The sequence below is a fragment of the Xenopus laevis genome, chromosome 2L (assembly GCF_017654675.1).
Source record: "Xenopus laevis strain J_2021 chromosome 2L, Xenopus_laevis_v10.1, whole genome shotgun sequence".
Lineage (NCBI taxonomy): Eukaryota > Metazoa > Chordata > Amphibia > Anura > Pipidae > Xenopus > Xenopus laevis.
Window position 1 is genome coordinate 84337557 of NC_054373.1, and position 24290 is coordinate 84361846.

Sequence of the window (24290 nt, forward strand, 5' to 3'; positions counted from 1 at the left end):
CCTTTACATAAAAGTATATGTCAGCTTGTTAATCAGAGGACCAAGCTAATGCATTTTAAACAAGCAGAGTATTTAATCTTTTTCCGCTGGTTGTGTAATAAATAAAGCACTAAACTAGCATGTACAGTACATAGTACTGATGCATGGCTTATTAGGCAATAAAAATAAGCACTTACCTATTGATATAGTTTTCCACTAAAACCTGATATAGCAACTTTTCGGTATACAAGTACAGCACAACTTAGAGGCAGTTAATATACAGAGTAAACTACACTTTATAAAGCACATCACAATTTATACTTTTATACCTTTAGCATCAATTTTTTAATAAAAATTGCGGGTCTAGACAGTGGCGTAACTAGATATTACTGTGCCCCACAACAAATTTTTTTCAGGCCCCCAAATGTTTAGCGGATAACTTGTTTTACCAATATTTATTGAAACTATTGAAACCAAATGTACAAAATATTTACACTTTTTATGTGTTGATTAGATTACATGCATATGAATGGGACTTGAATGTAGTTTTTGAGTAACGTTTCCCATCAATATTGCAAACAAGAAGTACATGCTGTTTGAAGGAAACTTCAGGGGACTTCGGAAAGCCGAAGTGATCCGAGTGCCATCCTGCCGCTGATTCACATTCTATTCATTTCAGGGAGATTAGTCGCCAAAGAATAGTCAATTTGTCAGTGGGCAACTAATCTCCCCAAGTAGCAGCATGTGCCACCACCCTAAATGGGGTTATCATGTGCTACAGTTTCTTGTTTTTACTGATAAATGTTTGAGCTAAAGTGCCCAGGCCCAAATTTGCGGTGAGGCCACAAAGGCCCAAACCTAGGGTGGCATGCCGCCCAGCTGTATGGGTAGTTTGCCTGTTTCTGGAGCCCTAATTGCTTCGGTATGGAAAGGATGCTATAGGATGGAGCAGGGACGCTGGTCTCCGGGTGCCCTCAAGGGAAATTCGGCCCTGGAAGTACCTCTGCCAGCACCTTATAAAAGGTGAAATCTGTAAGGAGAAGTTGGGAGACATGGTCATCTGAGTTTAAGGGGGTTATTTACTAAAATCCGAATTTATCTAATTTTATTTAAAAATCCATGACCAAACTTCCATGCTCTTATTTATTAATAAAATAGCCCGAATTAATCGGATTGCAGAAAAGCTCCATAAAAATTTTTTTCTATTCGGATAACCCCCTAAATGTGCAGGTTAAACATCTTAATATAAAATGCTGCCTTTTCCAAAGAGGTTGCAGTTCAGACTAACTTCAAAAACATATTTCTAATAATTATATTTGCTTTGTGCAAAGTTACCTGATGTAATATACGTCTTCTAATAAATCTGTAAAGCCTTTATCCTTGGCCTTTTCTTTGTTTTCATGCACACCAATTTTCACTTTCATGTTCTTGCATATAATGAGACATTGGAGAAAAGGAAATTAAAACAACATCTCCTTGTGAATGTGTGAATGTAACATTTATTAAATAGTTAATTGTTCTTGCAGTGATATACTGTAAATACTGTAAAGACCCTTCCTTAGTGGGCTTCTTCTGTCCACTATCCAGCTTTTTTGTTGCTAAAGTTAATAAAACCAAATATATAATTTGGTTTCTGCTAAGGAGTCTTCAGGGCTTTTTCACGTACCCTGACGTAGTGAGCAAAGAGCAATTTCAGACGTAACCGATTCTTCCCACAATGAAGGCGTCACTTCAGGCGCGATGTGGGTGTTGAATTGGATGCAATTGCACTGCATTTGAATTTTGCGCTTCATATTTTTGTTGTAAGATCATTAAGCGAAGATGTGTGGATGCAGAACTATACAGTGAATACAGACTTTCTGCTGAGAACAGCACAGGCAGGCATTGGGGGTCATTTATGAACAGTGGGCATTGGTTGATATTGGTCACTTCCCAGATGTAGGTTTGCCCAATGTTTATTAATAATTTCCTGTGAATAGGAGGGGCAGCTCTATCTCTGTGCTGTTTACAGCTTAAACTATATGGTTGTTAGAGCTCTTGCCTGATTTAGCATTCATTAGCAACTGAACTTTTTGACTGTTTGATCTTTAGGGCAGAGACCTCATTCTTACTATGAACTGAAGCATTTATTCCCGATGTCTAATATATAATAACAACTGTGCCCCTGTTTGTGTTTATGCCTTTTAAATTACTGTATAGTCTTTTGGTGCTATGTAAATAGATATTTACATAACAATATAACTACTGTACCCATCTAAAGTGTTTTTTACTCTTTTCAATGAACAAAAAGATGCCGTAGAGCTGCTCTAGTTAATCCTGCTAACATGCAGCGATTCAACTATTACAATTCTCTTTCATTGAAATATCTTTCTGAATCTCTTATGTGGCTGAGTTGGCTGAACTATTCAGGAGGGCTTTCTCTGAGACTGTGGGGCAGATTCTTACGTAAAAACTTGATACTCGAAAACTTAATTTTGCCCGTAACCCCAAAAAAGTCAGATTTTTGGGCTAACCCCCCCAAAAAACAATATTCTTTCAATATTTTACTTATTGGACTTTAATAACCCCCCTTAGTTGCATTTGCACCCTGTACATTCATTTTCTTTTAGACTATTTAACAGGGAAATTCCTGAAGTATTTCAGGGTAGCAAGGGTACTATGAATAAAAACAAGTTGTGATAAGACTAACACCTTTTTTAAACACTGCACATTTTTATGCAACTAAAAGCACTAAAATCTCAGTCTTTAAAGGAAAACTATACCCCCCAAACAATGTAGGTCTCTATTAAAAGATACTGAGTAAAACAGCTCATGTGTAAAACCCTGCTTCATGTAAATAAACCATTATCATAATAATATACTTTTTTAGTAGTATGTGCCATTGGGTAATCATAAATAGAAAATTGCCATTTTAAAAAATAAGGGCCGCCCCGAGATCGTAAGATTCACTGTGCACACATACAAACCACATGTAAGGTCACATGAGCCAATTAACAGACAGAGTTCCGCCTTTTGCTTCCTCACTTCTTCCTGTTACAGTTAGAGTTGCAGTATTTCTGGTCAGGCGATCTCTGAGGCAGCACAGATAGAGTCACGAAATGGTGGATCAAGGCAAGAGATGTAAAAGGGCAAGATTTATGTAAATATATATTCCAGTTTGGTAAGATTCTTTAATATGTCATTCAATTTGATATAAACTGTCTGTTGCTTAAGTATTCATTTTGGGGGTATAGTTTTCCTTTAATAGTTTTTACAAATAGACATGCTAATAAAACCATGAGTGAACTAGCCCTGCTATTAAAATCAACGTACACAAAGATAATCAAACAACATATCTTTTATTTAAAAATATCAAAATAAGTTAGAAAAAATAAAAAACAAGAGTAGCAAATCCACACATTTAAAAAAAGGCCATAAGTTGGTCAAACAGCATTGCAGTAAAATAAAAAATATTGGCCCCAGAGTAAAAAAAAAATTGCAAAGAAACACACACAAATAAAAATCACTATGAAAATATATTAAAAATTTCATACCAAAACATGGAATTTTTCTGAAGTTTTTTTTTAGAATTTTCAGACTATATTTTTAACAATACTGGGACTTTTAATAAGATTATTGATTATTTAAGTGAATAAATATAGTATTGCTCTTCTTTAAATTATTTATTTAAATTTAATTAAGGTTTTAACAATTTGATTTAATAATTTAATTAAATAACGGCCTTTGAAGGCGATTTAGTCATTCTGGGTTAATAAATGCATATTTGTCTATGATGGGTGGGAATTCTCAGTGCCAGGAAGTATAACCTATTCACATCAATAGGAAATAAAATCTGTTTGGGGGGGGCAGAAGGCATTATATGGAATAGCACTATGAGTCCTTGATATTATATTTCAGAAGCCTTGTATGCTTACATATAGGTCCAAAAATAAACCACACCAATAGTGCAGAGTGCTTAATTCTGAATATGTTGCTCGGTATAAGTTATAGACACCTCCCCAGATGTGATGCTGTCGACAATCGATGACAAGGAATTGATATCACGTTGCTCGGAAGAGTCTTCACTCAAGAGATGATCTAGGTAATAAAAGAACGGCACGTTATAGTCAAGGTATTACAAAGGGCACTATGCTGTATATTATGAGCACATTGACCTAAACAAATGATTATTCACTTAAAGTTAATAACAAGTTATTGCCAGGACTTTCTAGTCATGCGAGGTGGAGGGATCTACTGCAGTTTTCAGATGTGTTAAGCTCCTGATCTGTTGTCAGGGCCGGATTTACTGTACATAGTGGGTGCCCCTAGGCCCACTGCTGTTCGTCGCCCCTGTCCCATCCCCTTTATTTGTGCAAATTTTCATCATCTGGACCGTAGCAATGGGGATTGGTGCATGGGAAATGTAAAAAATGATTGTATATGCCCCAGTGTTTTTGAACCAATGTGGGTGTGATTGGGCAGCATGCTGCCCCCCTAAAATCCTACCTCCCTAGGCCCGGGCCTAGGTGGCCTTTCCACAAATCCTGGCACATTAGGTCACCCCATAGCTTGTCTGAAGTTGTCCTTAGAAAGAAAAGTGCCTTATCTATCAGTCTATATGTAAGCCTAACTAGCCTTTAGTTACTTATTTATAGACTTGATAAATAAGTTTTAAATAGAAACAATTTTGCAAGGTATATACTGTATTTGACACCTGGTTGTTGCCATGATTTTGTCTCTGTTGGAAACATTATGGCAACATTAGGGATAATCATGGAGCCTTTATTCTTAATTTGTTTTCATAGCAGTAGATTAAAATGTATTTTACAGTATATCTCTGTGCCCCACTTTTACAATGGACCTTTCCCTCTATATTTCCCAAATTATATTCTATTATATATTCTTGAAAGTTTGAGGATGGAAGGGGTCTCATAAAGTTACTTTAAAAATATTTTAGATTCCCTATAAACTATTTTCTTTCTACAAACCAAGAGCAATGCATTAAGCCCCATTGATGATTTTAAACGTATTGCCTTGAGGGTTGCATATAGGCCCCATTGGCTGTATCATAGGGGCCAATTTATTAATGTTCGTATTTTTTTTCCCTAAATCAAACTTTTTTTGTGCAAAATATTATGTATTAAAATAATTACTCTAATACAAAACGTCTTCATCTAAAAGCTGGGGAGGTTAATGTAGAAGTCAAAAGGGACCTGACCGTCTCCAATTGTAAAATCATTCGACGTTTTCATATTAGTATTTGGATTCCTTCTGTTGTTTTATTAGTTTGTGCTTTCTACGTTAAAATCTTTTAATAAATAAGTACACATTTGTGGTTTATAAAAATGTGAGTCAAGGCTGAAAAAAACTTCTTAAATTACACAAATTTGACTAAGGGGCAGATTTACATATGGTTGAATATTGAGGGTTAATTAACCCTCGATATTTCGACTGCCGAATGTAAATCCTTCGACTTTGAATATCGAAGTCGAAGGATTTACCGCAAATAGTACGATCGAACGATTAAATCCTTTGAATCGTTCGATTCGAAGGATTTTAATCCATCGATCAACCGATTTTTCTTCGACCAAAAAATTGCTAGGAAGCCAATGGGGACCTTCCCAATAGGCTAACCTTGCACCTCGGTAGGTTTTAGGCGAAGTAGGGGTTCAAAGTTTTTTTTAAAGAGACAGTACTTCGATTGTCGAATGGTCGAATATTGAAACGATTTTTAGTTGGAATCGTTCGATTCAAAGTCGTAGTCGAAGGTCGAAGTAGCCAAAAAAAACATTCCAAATTCAACGTTTTTTTTTATTCTATTCCTTCACTCGAACTAAGTAAATGGGCCCCTAAATAACTAAAGCCCTAAAGGGTCCGATTAAGATTGCTCGAGCTTTTGGGTTTTTACAGAAGTTAATGAGCTCACTCTGGGTTTTGGGCCTGATAACCTTGTCAACATCAGTTTTTTCTGTGAACGTTTTTTTTCTGAAAAGTTCTTAAAGCTGCCAATTTAATAATTTTTTAAAAAACAGATATTGGCAAGGTTATTGGGTTCATTAACTCACTTGGGGTTTCCTTAAAGATTGCTTGAGTGTTTGGTATAACTCAGTAGGCTTTTCAATATTTCACAATCACAGGATAATATAATCTTAAATAAATAATTGAGTATGTTTTAGACATAAAACTTGACCACAAAATATCGAGCTTTAATAAATAGGCCCCTTAATGTGTAACTTTCTGTTGTGACCCCTGTGGTGTGGAATTTAAAGTATTGTTTAGTTTCTGGGGTCATTGACCTCAGGCAGAGAATTAATGGAATGCCAGGCTGAATTTTTCACTTGTCTGTTGTAACTTCTCACTCTGCTCTCAATTTATGCTCCTGCCTGGTGTTCAAACCCCTTTCAGGAAGTTTACACTCCATTGACAGGACACAGCTGGAGTAGCAGAAAGGTGAGGGATGAAAAAACAAGATATATTGTCACTGTCAACAAAATAACGCTATTTGTTAGGTGAAATTCTGCTTAAAAAACTAAAGGCTTTTATTTATATCTGAACTGCTTTTATCATTGCAAAGCAGTTGTAGATGCTGTAGATTTTTTATTGCATATATTTTTTTTCAGCCACGTATGTTTTAGACTATATACTATATATATATATATATATATATATATATATATATATATATATATATATATATATATATATATATATATATAGTCAAATACAAGAGTCCTCTGCACTCAACCCATTATCAATATATTTAAGACAGCGACAGCAGTATGCACAAAATGTCGCTGTCTTAAATATATTGATAATGGGTTGAGTGCAGAGGACTCTTGTAGTTGACTATATGTATTTTGTGGTCACAGCCTCATTGCACCCCCACCTAATGGTTTTAAAAAATAGTGGTGAGCACAACTTTCCCTTGTTTGTTATAGTTATACAGGAGCAGTGACCAGCTCCATGTTGTAGCTCCCACCCTTCCCAGCTATAGTCAGGTGATCCCACTGGTGTCTAATAAAAGGGCAGCCAAGTATGGAGGTTTACTTTGAAAGCAGCAATTAAGTTGCAGGTAAAACCTAGTCCCTTTGTAAAATGTATAATGAAGCAATAGAATTTTTAATGAATCAGATAAAATTGAGCATAGGACTGGCCAGATATGGGATGACTTTGACGTAGTTGGCCAGCTTAAATATATTGCACTATATGGACAAACAATCCCTGTTTTGTTTAAAGGGTAAGGCATTTTTTAGTAGCAGTATGCACAAAATGTCGCTGTCTTAAATATATTGATAATGGGTTGAGTGCAGAGGACTCTTATATTTGACTATATGTATTTTGTGGTCACAGCCTCATTGCACCCCCGCCTAATGGTTTTAAAAAATAGTGGTGAGCACAACTTTCCCTTGTTTGTTATCGTATATATATATATATATATATATATATATAAGATTAGGGATATTGCCTGCTTTTCTGCTCTGTTTAACCCTTTATGTACAAGCGCCACTGATCATGCTGACAGTAAATGCACAGTGCAGAATACATCAAAATAAAGTAATGGTGTCTACAGACAGGTATAGAGGCAGGTGAATAGGTGATGTAGGAGAAGGATCAAGATGGGGAGGGGATAAAAGTCAAGGGAAATGGAGAAATGAGGAATGAAAGTAATGCCAATCAAATGAAATACAGTTAAGAAACAAAGATCTCAGTATCTTTTGAGTTAACTGTACACTGGGTAGTAGCTAATAATAAATAATGTGCCCCCTTACTAAAATGTATAAAGATATTAAAAATCACTTTCTGTATGTGTTACAGTATGTAAAGTGCATAAAATAACTCCAATTCAGCCCAATTTAGTTCTCTTCCACCTGACATAATTAGCATATTAGTACGTTTCATTGGATCAGAATATAATTGTTGCGTATTATAATTCTGTTTTTTCTATAAACCATTACAGAATGCATTCCAATTAACCAGAGTCCCATATTCAGAAGAAAAAAACTAGCTGACTAAATAACTTTATGTCTAATTCTTCATTCCATGATTTCACAGGTCACCTTATTCTGCCACTTGGCCTGCTTTGTATAGAACTACCAGCTTTGGTTGGTTCTATGAAATATTGCCATTTCAGCCAGTTACTTATTTACATTTAAATGCATTATTGTGAACATGTGATTTTTTTTAATGGTGCACATAATCTTTAATGCACAATTTGAAGCCCTAAAGGGATTTCTGTCCCAGTTTTATCCATTAACATCCAGAACGCAGTTTGACCTTTCTAGGAAAACAATTTTCTGATTTACTTTTTATTTTAATGAAAATATAATCATTTCTGTAGTCCTATTTTAATATAATCTGCATAAAAGTAATGTAAGAAATGATGTATTGGTATCTTAAATGATAGTTACATTTGGACAGGGCTGAATTTCTTCTCTTTTGGGTGTATCAGAATGCAAATAACAGCACAGCCTTTTCTTTGTTCTACCTGCGATAGATCAAAGTTGAACACTGTTTCCTCTATTATTTATTCTAAAAACAACACAGGGTTAAAATGGGAATGTGTGAACAGCAGTGGAATCCACATTTTTCAAGTAAATAATATTGCATGTTTTTATTAGGCATTAACACTGTGTATATTTTTTGTTTGTCAATGTAAAATTTCATATTAAGCAGCAGTTGGACAGATTAATTTCTATGTTAAACGGAACTGTTTCCAGTCTTGAAAAGGTTTAAGGTTAAATTACTTACCACTTTGGCTGCCACTAAAGTCAGAGTCATTCCATTCAGGACTACAAGAAGAAGAGCTTGATCCACATTCACTTGATACCTGCAATATATAGTAATTGTTACATTACACGTTATCCAGAATCCTCTGGGCCTGTGGTCTTTCCATTGTCTACTAGAAAATCATGTCAACGCTAAATTAAACCAACAGGCTGGTTTTGCTTCCAATAAGGATTAATTATATCTTAGTTGGGATCAAGTACAAGGTACAAAGATTGCCCATATGCTACTCTTGTTGTATGAAGTTTTAATTTTTTTCTCTTAATATAATATATTGCCATTATACTTTCCAAAGGTGACTGGATAATAAGGAAAAGTCACCTTAAAAGTGTCAATTGGCCAAAAAGCACAAGCCAAGTGTTAGATTAGGAAGATACATGGATGTGTTACATACAGAAGTTACTTGTAGCAAATTAGGACACTAGTATATGTATAGCAAATAACTAAGGAGACATCCACACAGGTATACTAATTCTGCCTATGATGTACCAACTTTTCAATTTGATAGTCAGACTCTTTACTAAGAACAAAATTCATTATTAATTCCTCTTATAAGACAAAAAAGAAAAATGTTTGAAATTGCTACATGTGCAGAATTTCTGCAGCTACTTATTACAGGTTGGCACTGTACTACACAATATATCGTAGATATCATAATACATTTGCATTTCTTGAGAGAAAGAGATTAATTTACTGGAGATCAACCAAGACAATACCATTATACACTAGTGGTGGAACAGAGGCGTATACCTGCATGGTCTGTTAAGGCTCTGCTACTGCACTATAAACCTATATGTCTTTTACAAAAGATGCATTTCTTATAATAGTGTATTGTAAGAATATTGCTTCTAAAAAGCAGTTAGGAAATAACTACACAATGTTAGGTGTATTAAGGGTCAGTGCTATGTAATATAATGACCTCATGACATTGACATCAAGGGTGACAGCAAAAAGGAATGATAGTTATTTATGTAACACAATGAAAGATTTTTCTGATGGCTGTCTGAAGTGTCCTAATTTAAGCCCAAAATCAATAGGTCAGCTAAACAGTCCAAAGCAATATATGGGAAAAACAGACACATGCTATGATTGCACACATATTTTATAAATAATGGACGACTAATGAATGTTTTCGGTTCATGTATGGCTGAATGATCAAGGGTGGTGCTGTTATAGAGGCTATGCAATGTTTTTGTAAATATGTCAGATGTCATTCTTTTGAGGGCACCACAGCTGATGGAAGCCAGAGCTTCAATTTTAAATTAAATCTTCAATCAATAGAAACAGTGTTGAGTATTTTTTAGGGATACAATCTTACATTTGTACCCAGCAAACTGGGAGAAAATGAGCGTCTTCAGCTACCAACGCAGTTATTATAGCAGGATCAATATGATTCTAGTGGTTTAAGATCATATAGTAAGCTGAGTCCTCTATTATTCCAGGCTAAAGTTCAGATATTCCAATGAAAGGCTTTAGGACAGGAAAAGAGATGGAGATCATGTTCTAGTATTTGTTAACAGTGTGTGTGTTTTATTCACTTTCAGATCATATAAGCAGCCTTGTCACTATTTTCTGGGCATTGCAATGTCCAAGTCTAAGATAGTTTCGATTTCTTGACTTTAAATAGACTTTAAGCTGGCCAAACATGGGGAAATTCTGTGCTAATGGGTCTGCCCATTGGCCGAGTGATGAGATAGGGGGACACATTTCCACATACACATGAATTGCTAAATTGAACAGTTCTCATGTGTGTGTGTGTTTGTTTAAAGAATAGAAGAACATCAAGTTCATCCAGATGAAAATTTCCACTGAATCACAAAAATTCTACCAGTTACAGAAAAGAAACGAGTTCCAAAGACACTGAAATGTATTCAGTAAAATCCTGTCTATTATGCAGGGAGCAATATTTTGGTATTTTGAGTTTTTAACTACAGGCATGGGACCGGTTATCCAGAATGCTTGGGACCTGGGGTTTTCCAGATAAGGTATCCCTTAAGTCTGCAACCTTTAAACATTATTTAAACCCAGTAAGACTGACTTGCCTCCAATAAGGATTAATTATATCTTAATTAGGATCCAGTCAATATGTTTTATTATTCCATTTTAAAAATGTGAATTATTTGATTACAAAGGTGTCTATCAGAGATGGCTTGTCTGTGTTTTTTATAGCTTTCTGGATAACAGGTTTCCGTATACCGGACCACATATCTGTTACAATTTTGCATGGTGATACTGATGACTATATGCAATGGAACTGAGCACATGCTTTTTTCTTGCTGTAGTATTACTTAAGGCAGAAACCCTCTTTAAATTCAGTGAGCATGGTCAGAGCAAACACAAATTTAGACAGGTGTCCCTAAATGTAAAGACCTTACAAGTGTTTTAGTCAAAGAATAATGACAAATATACTGTAAACTGACATACTGTACATTAACGAAACATACTAAAAACATAATTGAGCAAAACATGTTCTGTCTAAACCTAAAATCTTTCTCTCTATTCTCCCTGCTCCCTGGTTTAAACCCACCCCCATATCGTACTTCATTTTTTGCCTGGATAGAATTTGAAACAACAGTTTTGCATCTGTACCTTAGCAAAATAAACAAAATGGAGAGACCACTTTGCACATTATTGATGTACCGATTGAAGCAGGACATGCTGGTGAAGGATGAGATTTTGAACATTGTAGTTCTACAGCAGCTATAGTGGGAAACACTAATTATATCTCAATACTTACATGAAAGTGCAGCAATGTAGTAATATTAATAGGTTTTGTAACCTTTAGCATGCAAATAAAAGATCTGAGATTTGGGGGCCGATTCATCAAGGGTCGAATATCGAGGGTTAATTAACCCTCGATATTCGACTAGGAATTGAAATCCATCGACTTCGAATATCGAAGTCGAAGGATTTAGCGCAAATTCTGCGATCGTACGATCGAAGGATTATTCCTTCGATCGAACGATTAAATCCTTCGAATCGAACGATTCGAAGGATTTGAATCCAACTATCGAAGGAATATCCTTCGATCAAAAAAACTTAGGCAAGCCTATGGGGACCTTCCCCGTAGGCTAACATTGACTTCGGTAGCTTTTATCTGCCGAACTAGGGGGTCGAAGTTTTTTTTTAAAGAGACAGTACTTCGACTATCGAATGGTCGAATAGTCGAACGATTTTTTCTTCGAATCTTTCGATTCGTAGTCGTAGTCGAAGGTCGAACTAGCCCATTCGATGGTCGAAGTAGCCCAAAAAACACTTCGAAATTCGAAGTTTTTTTACTTCGAATCCTTCACTCGAAGTTAATGAATCGGCCCCTTGGTGTCTTTGATTATATTGAACTTCAGTACATTCATTATTATCATTGATTCCCCCTCTTAAGGTTAAATTCACAAAGATTTATATTTCTTAGCCAAACAATGTCACAATTGTTTTGACAATTTTGACAATTTCTTTTTTATATTATTATTGGAGACACCTGCTCTTTCACATGATTTGGCTCCTCTTCTCATTTATATCAGCAAAATTATTTCTGCTCATTTTGTTAAAAGCCCATGTATATTATCATACGATTATAGAGGGTTAAATTATAAATACAGAAAAATTATATTATATAATGAAAATTACCTAATTTCACTTACAACAACTGAGCCCTCTCCCCAAAAAAAACCTCTTCCCTTGTAGCTTTATGACACATTGGCTTCTTGTAGAAGTGTAAAACTGAAGGCAAGGTATATGAGCAATTTTAGCAGCACATAAAAAATTACACTCAAACAGATAGCATGATGATTTATGTTCAGTGTAGTGCGGCTCTGAGAAGGTTGTTATGTGTAGACAAGCTTGTGGAAAACAATTGAGATTCCTGGATGAAACACATTGATAAACACTATACAAGGTTTTACCTACCACCCGCTGGGATCCATTACTGATGAACAATAAATCTCTCTGGTCCCTCTCCTGCTGGTTAAGGGAAGCCAATAGTGTCTGTAAACGTTCTATATACTGGATGGCACTCCTTAAGATTTCAACCTTGGGAAGCCTTTGGTTAGGGTTCAGTAGAGTGCTTCTTTTCAGGGCTTCAAATGCCTCATTGACTTTTTTTAACCTGCGCTTTTCCCGCAAGGTAGCAGCCCTCCTTCTGTCCATGGAAACCGTCTTCCTCTTGCATACCTTGCAGGCCCATGGCAGGCATTGTCCAGGGCAATGTTCTTGTTGGTTTACAGTGGGATGGGGAGAAACCTTATCTTCAATCCCTGAGCCCTGCAGTAAAACTCCATCAGCACATATCCCCACCGTGCCACGATCTTGAAACCCAGTTTGCTCATATGTGGGGAACCTTGCAGAGAAATAGTTATCGTTGTCATAAAACCTTTGGTCTGGAAAGAAATAAGGGCTGGTTTCAAAAAGCTCCATTATAAAGGACTGTCTAGAAGTGTTTCCTTTCGACAACTACACAGCAACTGCACTTCTATTCTTCACACCAACTGTTTGATGCCATTTAAACCCTCTGCCCAGCATTAAATCACGCAGATAAATATAGAAAACATTCACGAAATCTGATCCACTATTTAGCTGTTGCCTGACATCAAAACTTTTTTTTACATTTGAAAAAGAAGGGATTCTCCCTGGAGGATTCAGGCGGGGGGGGGGGGAAAACAAAAGAAAAATTCCCCTTCAAAAATCCTTTTAGTACTCAAGTTCATGTAACAGATATTAGAGTGTATATAAATGGCTATATATATATCTATATTGTATATATACACTAATTACCCTGTGTATATGCTTGTGTGTGGACTGTGTGTTTCTTTATATCCCATTACACTGGAATGCTTTAAAATAAGGATACCAATACAGGAAAAATAATACAGAACGGGAGCATTATATATTTCAGAATGTTGCTGTTGTGCCATATACTGTACACTCATATGTAATGTATGGATCAATGAAGGTGCCTGTTACCACTGAGAATTGTACAATTATATTTCATCTGATCTGATCTAATCTGATACAGAGAATACAAGAGGGACAATACAAAATAAAGGCAGCAGGGACGGAACTAGGGGTAGGCAGTGTAGGCAGGTGCCTAGGGCGCCTACCCCATGTCCTGTCCCCTCTCTCCCCGACTGCCGCTGGTATTTTCTTCATCTTTTGTGCTCCTACGCATGCACACACTCTGTTATTGCGCACAAGAGTGCTCCATTGCGCACATTCACACACGAGCTCTAATAGGCATGTGCGCACACAAGCGCCAATTCGCCTGCGCACGCTCAGCCGTGGCCAGACAAGTTGCCTAGGGCTCCTGGCTGGCCCAGCTCTGCAAAAATACCTCTAATAAGGATTAATTATTTCCTAGTTTGGATCAGGTAAAGGAAAAGCATCAGTTTTTTAAAATGTGAGTCTATGGGAGATGGCATGCCTGTAATTTGAAACTTTCTACATAATAGGTTTCTGTAATGGACCCCATACCGTAATGGGTTATTTTAGAATGGGCTGTCCAACTAGAAGCCAGTACGTTGAATATTGTACTGTGACTAGGCACTTTCTTAAAGACATGATTTTAATATAATCTGGATCACAAATATTTACATAAACAAAACAGACAGGGAATGTGTCCACAGCCCAAGGATTTCCAGCATACAAAAAAGCAGTGGAGTATTTCAGTGCTTAGTAGTATGTGTAGTATGAGTTACTATTCTTACTAGTAGGAGTACCCTTTTAGTTTACATGGACCAAATAACTATGGTAGAAGTTGCTTAGGTTAGTTGGTCACATAATAAACCCAATAGGGCAATTGTTATATCAGTCTGGGGTGTATTTACAGTACTTTATTTTTGTTCTTACCTTTACTCTTCTAAAGTTTTACTAATAATATGAAGTGCTGTACACAAAACAGTACACATGTTGCTTAACCGCTGTTCCACACACCTTTTCCATATCTTGTGCATATCTGCTGTTTGTTCCAGTCATTTATAATAAGTTATTTTAAGCACTGGGGTTCATTATTAGGAGCTGAGACAGTGTGAGTCTACATGTACACTCGAAAAATGTAACTCATTGCCTACTAACTAGTGGCAGCTCATTAGGCGCATGCTCTACCGACCAGCCAACAACATCCTGTTCTGAGGTTTGCTGAGATCACTTTATTTAGAAACATGTGGGGGTGCTAAGGAACTTGCACTCACATAGATACTCCTATCTTTTGTATGTTAATAATTACCATGAATTACCATGAACAGGTGTATGGTGGTCAAGATAAATGTGTTGGAGAAGAATATGTGGTTTTGTCAGTACATTTTGTTACTGTGCTTTATATAACTGACATGAGCTCCATACTGCATTTACTCTAGGGTCGGGAGCAAAAATTGTGGCACAACAGAACATTAGCTCTAGTCACCCTAATGTAACAGTTGGGAACTGGATTTGCAGTGAAAGCACAACTGAGCTAATTTTCTATAGGAATTAGAAAGGTTTCTATTCAAAAATATAAATGGCTCCCGTTTGTTGCTGCCATAGTCTAAATAACAGTTTTATACATTCTGAGTAGCTGGAGACATGCAAGTTGCAGCTGCAATCAGCCTTCATTGCCTCTGACCATTCAAGGACTATCAAGCCAAAGCAACACTATCTGATCAACATTTATCAGACATGGATTTGTTAAAGGAAAAGTAATAATTCAATGTTGTCCTGCACTGGTAAAACTTGTGTGTTTGCTTCAGAAACACTACTATTGTTTAAATAAATAAGCTGCTGTGTAGCGATGGGGGCAGCCATTCAAAGAAGAAAAGGCTCAGGTTACACAGCAGATAACAGATAAACTCTGTAGAACATAGTAGTGCTATCTGTTATCCACTATTTAACCTGTGCCATATAGCCTTTTTTCAATTTCTGCCATTGCTACACAGCAGCTTGTTTATATGTAGTGTTTCTGAAGCAAACAGATCGGTTTTACCAGTGCAGGGCAACATTACATGATATTTTCATTACTTTAAAACACTTTCATTTTTTGGTGTTACTGTTCCTTTAATCTCACCAAGGCCAAGCCTAGGATCAGCCCTATTTTATAAATAAATAAAATTAGATTTTCCATGTAATTGCGCTAAAACCCATGTTTCAGTGGTCAGTTATTAAATTACTAATTTTAATTATTCTAGACAGAAAGTACCATCTGTCATCAGCAACACGTTTTATTAATACCTTAATACTTATTTAGGAAGACCAGTTATTAAGCGGACACCAGTTATTAAGCGGACATAATAAGATATAAACCCTATAATCTAAATTTGGCAACGGAGGCCAGAAGAGTTACATATATTTTCACCATTTTATTATAGTGATGGATTATCAGAGTAACATTTTATCTACATGATTAACCGCCTGTAACTAACTGTGGAAATGGTTGACTGTTGTTATTTGGGTCTGCCCTTGACTTTGCTACATTTATTCAGCTGTTAAAGGGACACTATACTCCCTTGTCAACATGAGTTTAAAAAATACATCTTTTTTTCTTGTTTACATAAGTAAATGTTTATGGTGTTTGTTATTTCTTGCACTAAACAAGGCAAAATATGAGGAAGTAAAGTAACATTCCACTTCCTGGTTTGTATGAGCACAGTGAAAATAAATCAACTGCCCACTGAAAAACCCTCTGTTTGAAGGGCATGTAAAGTCTAAAATAGAATAAGGCTAGAAATGCTGTATTTTGTATACTAAATATAAACATGAACTTACTGCACCACAAGCCTAATCAAAGAAATAATTTATGCTTTCAAAGTTGGCTACAGGAGGTCACCAACTTGTAACTTTGTTAAACATTTTTGCAAGACTGCACATGCTCAGAGTGGTCTGGGCTGCTTAGGGATCGTCATAAACAAAGCTTCTTAAATTCTGCATGGCTGGGAAGTAAGGCGGGGCCTCCCCCTGCTGTTCATAAGTATGATTGTTTCCCTGCTCAGCAGTTAGGGACCATAAGACAATTCCTATCCACAGCAGTAAATGAATGGAGAATTTCACTGCATACAGTCAGATTTCTTATAAAAACGGTACACATTTTTTAATTAAAGTATATTGGAGGTTTCTTTTTCATTAAAAAAAGTAAAAATGGGATTTTATTTTTTTGCCTTTACATACCCTTTATACAGATGATTCTAATTGACAGAAATGGCTAGGTGCCCGTTAAGCAAACAGCCTGATTAACCTACGATTGAGGTGGTTATAATTATTGGGGGGGGTTTACAGATGACCAGAAAAAAAGCCATATATACAGCACTCATCAGGATATAATTAAAAATGTCTTTTTATTTGTAAAGTGCTTTTGAACACACAAATTTACAATTTAAAACACATACAATGCCTTAAAAATATTACTGTATATTGGGAGCTCCCAAGCGTACTACATGTGACCTGAAATCTTTGTAAAAAAACACAGTACACTTTTCCACCTAATGAACTTTTATGAAAGTTCAATACCACTACTGATAACTACACCAAGCACTTGTAAGCTAATAAGGTCCAACAGTCGATTGGTATTAATTTTTTTAGCAATTAAACCTCTATTGGTCCCAAAGGCAATTGCATATTGTTATATTCCTCAAAAAGCGATTGTTTATAGACCTTCCGGGGAAAATTCCCGAAATGTTCCAAAAAGGTGTTAAGAACAATGTGAGTTCAACACCAACCTATGTTTTCATTATACTCACTGACCCACACATTCTCTGCACTTTTTCACCTGTTGAATCATTGTATAGGGCCAATGCTTATAACCAAACCCAGCACTTGCTGGCTAATCAATTCCAAAAGTCAATTGATATTAATTTATAGCAGGCACTGGCACAATGTTGTATTGCTCACAGAGCAATTGTATACAGACCTAAAGGAAATAATTCCCGAAATGTTCCAAAAAGGTGTAAAAGGTGAAGTTCAACATCAACTTAGTTGAAGCAATCCTGTGTTTTGTGACCAACACATTCGCTGCACTCCACCAGGCACATTTTTTTCTCCGTGTGCAGCATTTTGTGATTGGTGTGAAATAATTGCAGGCAACATTCTGATGTGATACGCATTGAGATACAATCAGCTCACACACTATACAACCTGTCTATGTTAGTTTTGACCCTACTATGGGGCTTCTTCCTCGCTACCCATAATTCATTGCGGGTCACAGTTACCCTTCTACATCTCAACCCACCCCAGGTGAAATTACAAAGTTCAACAACAATAATGAAGTAAACTAAATAAAAAAAGAAACAAAAAACATATACAGTAATACATACTGTAGGTCATAGCATTTCTAATGTAGTTGTTAACTACAAAAAAATCCAACACCCCACTCTTCATTCAGACTGCAGGGATTTAAGGTCTTTAAATTATAAATCCAACAGGTTTCAGCTTGGAGTAACCTTTGTAAACCATACATATTTCCTAACTAAAATAATAGGCAAACTGTATGTCCAGTCCAAGTCCTTTTCATTGAATTAATGTGGGAAAATGGGATATACTTTCCCTTTCAATTGAAAGAATATACAATGTATTTTAAACACAAACTCCTATTTATTGTACTTATACTGACCAAAGGTGTATATAGAAGAAGTCTTGCTCTTTAAGATAGGATCTGCATTAGGGAATCACTTCAATGAGATTATGAGGAGGATTATGTAGTAACATACTTTGCCTTTGCCCATTACCTTGACTAATTAGCAATTATATTTTATTGATCTAGTGTGGTTAGAATATTGGAGGAAATGTATGGTTTGTGGTTATGAAAAGTTGAGTACACCACTTTTATATATGTATTGACCAACCATTAGTCAATTGTGTGCTTTGATTTTACAGGTATAGCAAGGTCAAACATCCAATCAACATGTGTATAATGTAATTTTACACCCCCCCCCCTATTTTTGTGCTAAAGCAGATTAATATAGTCCCCCATTAATTGACAGAGTCATTATTTCTTACTGTACAAAATGAGTTCAGGATGCAGCTATTGGACTGAAGTCATAGTCATATTGCACATGTCAGGCATCCTGATAAGTAGAGCAAATATCAGTGGTATAATGATGCTCCTCAGAGCATGACTTACTGTCACAGACACCTGGTCACATGTTATTGTGCCCTTGGGTCATTTAATCATTTACTGATACATGACAGCTGTAATTTTACTCTGGGGTAGTTACCATTCAGCAGTGAGCTTTATAAGTCAAATGCAGTAAGGCCAATGACAGCAACGTGCTTATATTTTATATGGCCCTTCAAGAAAGGCAATTGAAGCATTCTATTATATTCTATATTGTATAAATTCTTTTATATATGTATTATACTTTTATATACACAGGTATGGGACCTGTTATCCAGAATGAACGGGACCTAGGGTTTCCAAATAAAGGGTCTTTCTGTTGTTTTGCTTCCAGTAAGGAATTATACCTTAGTTAGGATCAAATACAAGGTACTATTTTATTATTACAGAGAAAAAGGAATTCATTTCTAAAAAAATATAATCATTTGATTTAAATAGAGTCTATGGGAGAGGCTTTCCCGTAATTCGGAGATGTCTGTTTAACGGGTTTTCAAGTAACAGATCCCATGCTTGTAATAAATGAAGAGGACCATAGGGCTGACTTGACATATACACAGAGAACCCTTTAATTGGCATTGCAGTCCACATTTTGTAGCATAATCATAGTGATGAAACTATGGGGCTAAATGGCAATTATACTGTAGTGCATGACTCAATCCATGACACATCTTTTTCAAGCCACGTACCCTAAGTGAAATGCTCTCTGAGTTAAAAGGTCAGTTAAGGGGGTGGATCTTTATATATGGTCCTTTCCGAATATTTCTAATAGTATGCATTTGTAAATCTATTCCTGGGCATTTAGCTAAATACCAAATGAGGGATTGGTTAGTGGAAAGAATTTTATCACTCAGGATAGGCAGATTAATGTTGCCGTCTCAACACAATGGATTCTGGCCATGATGTTTAAATCCTTTCAAAATGTGTTGAAGTGAAGCCAAGAGAAGTCTGCGGGTTCTAACATTACACTTGCTTCCATGGCAGTCCAGAAATGTTTTCTCCAAATAAACGTTATCACGGTTAATAAGTAATTGGTGATGTAGTAAAGATTAACTCAGCATAATATAGCCATACAGTTCTTGTAGAGGAAAGTTTCAGGGCATATTTATACACATGACTGACTTGTATTTATATATGTATAAACCGCGCAGAGTGAGAACAGAGATGTTTTTTAGGACAATGAATATACTATTTAATAAAAGTAGCATCTCACAAGTTAACAAAAGCTTGGCAAAGGGATTCTTCATTGCAGCTGTATTTGTGTAGAGGTAGCAAAGGGGAATCTGATTGCTATAACACATTACTGTCCGTGCATAGCACTCTTAATATTTAACATACAGACTGCAGCTGTTCTTAAGCATCAGTACTAACCTTACGAAAAAGCAGAACTACACTAATTAGACTGAGGAGAATAGTACAACACTGGGTTCAGATGTCTTCAGTACATTGCTTCAGTATTCATTTATTAGGGCTATGTCTGCAGCTTCTTATTTCACTTCCTATTCTTTGTAATGGGACACAACAGTAATCAGCAAAATCTTTATTGTGCCATTTGTCCTAAGTCTAGAAAAGCACAGCAAGGAAACCAATCACATTTTAAAATACATAAAAGGTGTTAATGGGTTTATTTTCTAAAATTCTGGTAAAAACCAAACTCGACCAAACTCCCAACCAATGTTGGGTCGGAAAAAATCTCGAATCATACAGATTTGACACCCGAATTGCTAGATTTTTTCGAGTTATCGGACTAAACCCAGTGCAGATAATGATATCTTCAAATTGTAAAATGGACATTTTCCATTGATTTCGACATGACCTTGCCAGGTTTGAGATGGCAGATTTTCGAATTCAGACTTTTAGCAGCTTCAGGGTATAATAAATCTAAAAAAATTCTAGTTTATTTCAATATAAAATCGAGTTTTTGCTCCGAAAACCCTGCCAGAAAAAGGTTTCGAAAGAGTTTAGTAAATAACCCCTAAATGTGTCAGAAAACAACACATGTAATATATATATATATATGTAAATTATATCTATCCATTATCTTATTGTGCATTTATATATTGTATGATTGCGTCAAGAATATAGAGTAAAAAAGGCCACATGTATTTGTTCTTATACAAAAGTTCACATACAAAACTAACCTTTGCAGATTACAGCTTACCTTCCATATAGAGGGGAACTGCCCACCCATCTATGGAAGGCAGGGTGCAAAGTGCCAAAAAAAGGCGCAATCTGACTTTGTTTTGCACCCTGCCTTTCATGCTGTGTGAATTGCCACAGGATCTGTTGCAACCCTGTTGGCCTGATATGATAAGGAACTGCACAACATCCATTCAACGAAAAATAAATATTTCCCCATGTACACAAAGAAAATATTTAAATAGATGAAACGTCATCAATAAGCCATGGTTTGGATTGGGCAGAAATTTGAAGACATGGAATGGAAGGCTTGAATTTAGGGCTGGGTGAGCCTGTCTGCAAGAGAGTAATCAACCTAATTACAGACTGGGTCTGGCTCTCAGACTTGGCAGTTGGAGTTGCTGGGGAACTGATACACTGTTACCAATATATCTAAGCTGCTGGCGGAACTGATACATTGTTTCGGCTCAGCCGAATGGGCTGTTGCTGCCGCTGCCTGTGGTGGTTAGAGCAGCGGATCCCAGCAGGAACATGGGGGGCTGCTTTTGTATTTCTTCTTGCAGCCTTCCGTTCAGGAGTCAAGGCAGCAAGATCGACGAGGATCCCAGATGCCAGCGCAGCAGCAGCCTCTCCAGGACCCTAGGTACTAGACCCCTGTGACTGCTGTGGTATAATGATCCAAGATAGCGATGCATCGGTAGCAGTAGCAGCAGCGGCGTCTCCAGACCCTAGATGGTAGACCTTGCTGACTGCATTTGTCCTGCGAGATGGACCCCGGAGCGGGCAGTGTGCGCGTCTTCTGATGCGCGGCATTGCTGCGATGCAGGGATCTGATGGCGACTAACCTGCGTTATGATATGCAGCAGACACTACGCAACCTCGGCTTACAGTGGGAACCAGGCCTCCAGTTTTCATCATCGGGGTACATATGCGCCCCAGTGCTAATGCTAGTGCTCAGTCCACTGCTGTTCACACTGCTGACCCATGACTGTGTGCCAAGTCATGTGTCTAATCACATCATCAAGTTTGCTGACGATACAACCGTGGTGTGTCTCATCAGCAACGAATCAGCATACAGACAAGAGGTGAAACGGCTAACAGACTGGTTCAAAGTTAACAATCTTTCTATGAATACGAACAAAACAAAGGAAATAGTTGTTGACTTCAGGAGACCACGTTGTGATCACTCTCCCCTGTACATTGACGCATCTCCAGTGGAAATCGTCAAGAGTACTAAATTCCTTGGGGTACATCTGGAGGAGAACCACTCCTGGACCATTAACACCAACTCTATAGTGAAGAAGGCACAGCAACGTCTCTACTTTCTGTGAAAACCGAAAAAAGACCATCTTCCACCATCTATCCTCACTATCTTTTACAGAGGGTCTATTGAAAGCATCTTATGTAGCTGCATCACTATCTGGTATGGAAACTGTTCTGTATAGGATCACAAGATCCTGCAGCAGGTGGTGAGGACAGCAGAAAAGATCATTGGGTCTCACTTCCGGCCATTATGGTTATTTACCACACCCGCTGTTTTCAGAAGGCTACCAGCATTGTCTGGGATGGCACCCACCCTGTACACAAGATACTGCAGTATTAGGGCGCTGACTTCCAGAATGTGCAACAGTTTTTTTCCACAAGCCATCAGGCATCTCAACTCCCAAGGACTGAACTGAATATATTCATAAAGAACTGCATAAACCTCTGAAATACTTTACACAAATGTATGTTTACCTTGCCCACCAGGACTGTTTAGTGTTCACCTTAAGAACTCACACTTGATATACCCTCATATAATCTTATGTGTAGTAACGCAATTTCGTTTCCACTATGTACTGTATTACTGAATATGGCTGAAATGACAATAAAATCCACTTGACTTGACTTGTTCTGTAGTCATTCAGAAATTAGGGAGTGTCAGCAATGGGGTCCTGTACGTACTACTGTACTTACTATGGCAGTCAGGAAAGACAGGGCTGCCCTGCACTTAGCAATAGTACGCTCTGCACCCTTCGAAGGGAGATGCTTAAGCAGTGTTGGACTAAGGGGCCCACAGACACCCCTGGGTGCCCTGCCAGCAAAACGACCACCAACTGCACCCCCCCCGGGTTTCAGGGTCAGGGAGTTGCTCAAGCAGCCATGGGGATCAGGTCTAGGCCCCAGGGGCCCATCTGGTTTTATCCTGTATCCCTTCTGCACAGTTCAACCCTTTGCTTAAGTCTGTCAGTTTTTCAGTTTTTGGCAATATGTATTATTTAGATGGCACTACAATTTGGTTAATTTCAAGAGTCTGACAATCATCTACCTTATCTGGATGTTCTGCCTACCTGTACCAGGGCCCCTTCTAAACCTGTTCACAATTGGGAATATAAGCAGTATTGGGATGAACAAAAATAAAGCAATCCCAAACAATTCTGTAGCCAATACATTTGGTAAAGGTTTTAACTGGAATGTCATCTCATACATTTCTAACTCTATATGACTAGTAACCAGAAGTGAATCTGGAAAGAAATAAATTACAAGTGTAAATGAAAGTCAGATTACAGATGTATTTGGATAGAGAGATCATCTATTAGGTGACAATCAGCCCCCCTTCCTGTTTTTTCGAGAGCAGGTGCAATTCTGCACAGCTGTTGTGGATATTATACAGAAGGATAAACACAGTTTGGAAGAGATAATGTTTTCAAATCAGCATTTCACTGAATAAATGACCATAAGAGTGTTGGGTGGGGAATGGGGTCAAGAATTAAGACAACATTTAAACATCTTTTTGGACCAGGAACACACACATTGACAGATGCCAACAACATGATGCAAGCAAAACTCAATATAAAATGTAATATTGTATAGTGAACATGGTTAAGCAGGGCAAATAATTAAAAAGAGGCAGGGTTAGAACCATTTGTAGGCAGCAGAGCCACCTGTCTAGGTGCCACCAACTTGAACAGAAACTGTTACAAACTGGGGAGCAGGTGTATTACTAATGGGGATTCAGCTAATCCAGCATTTGTTTAGTAATTAGTAATTCAATCATAGCACATTTCTGGATTTGGATTTTGCTGAATACTGAAGGACTGAAAGTGACATTTTGTTGTCTGCAATTGATGCAATTTTTATCACATTTAATTGGAAATATTTGGCAAAATCCAAAAATTTAGATTTTGATGAACCCCTAATTACTGGCATGTTCAGAGGTTTTACAGAATGGATGTAACTGACTTTTATCTGTTTCTGGACAGTTCTGATCCAGCTGGAAATGGCATAGCCACCTATGCTACAATCTATCTATAGTGTCTATTGGTATCTTCGTAAAATTAAGTTAGTAATAAGAGCAGTATTGGTT

General features: G+C 37.0%; 1 protein-coding gene across 1 annotated transcript; it reads right to left on the reverse strand.

The window, feature by feature from the left end:
- Positions 1-3300: 3300 nt before the first annotated feature.
- myog.L (myogenin (myogenic factor 4) L homeolog) lies at positions 3301-13170 on the reverse strand. The gene is given in 3 exon segments (NM_001085857.1): positions 3301-4056; positions 8707-8785; positions 12646-13170. Coding segments are annotated over 3 exon segments (708 nt in total). The 5' UTR covers positions 13153-13170; the 3' UTR covers positions 3301-3934.
- Between the last annotated feature and the right edge of the window lie 11120 nt (positions 13171-24290).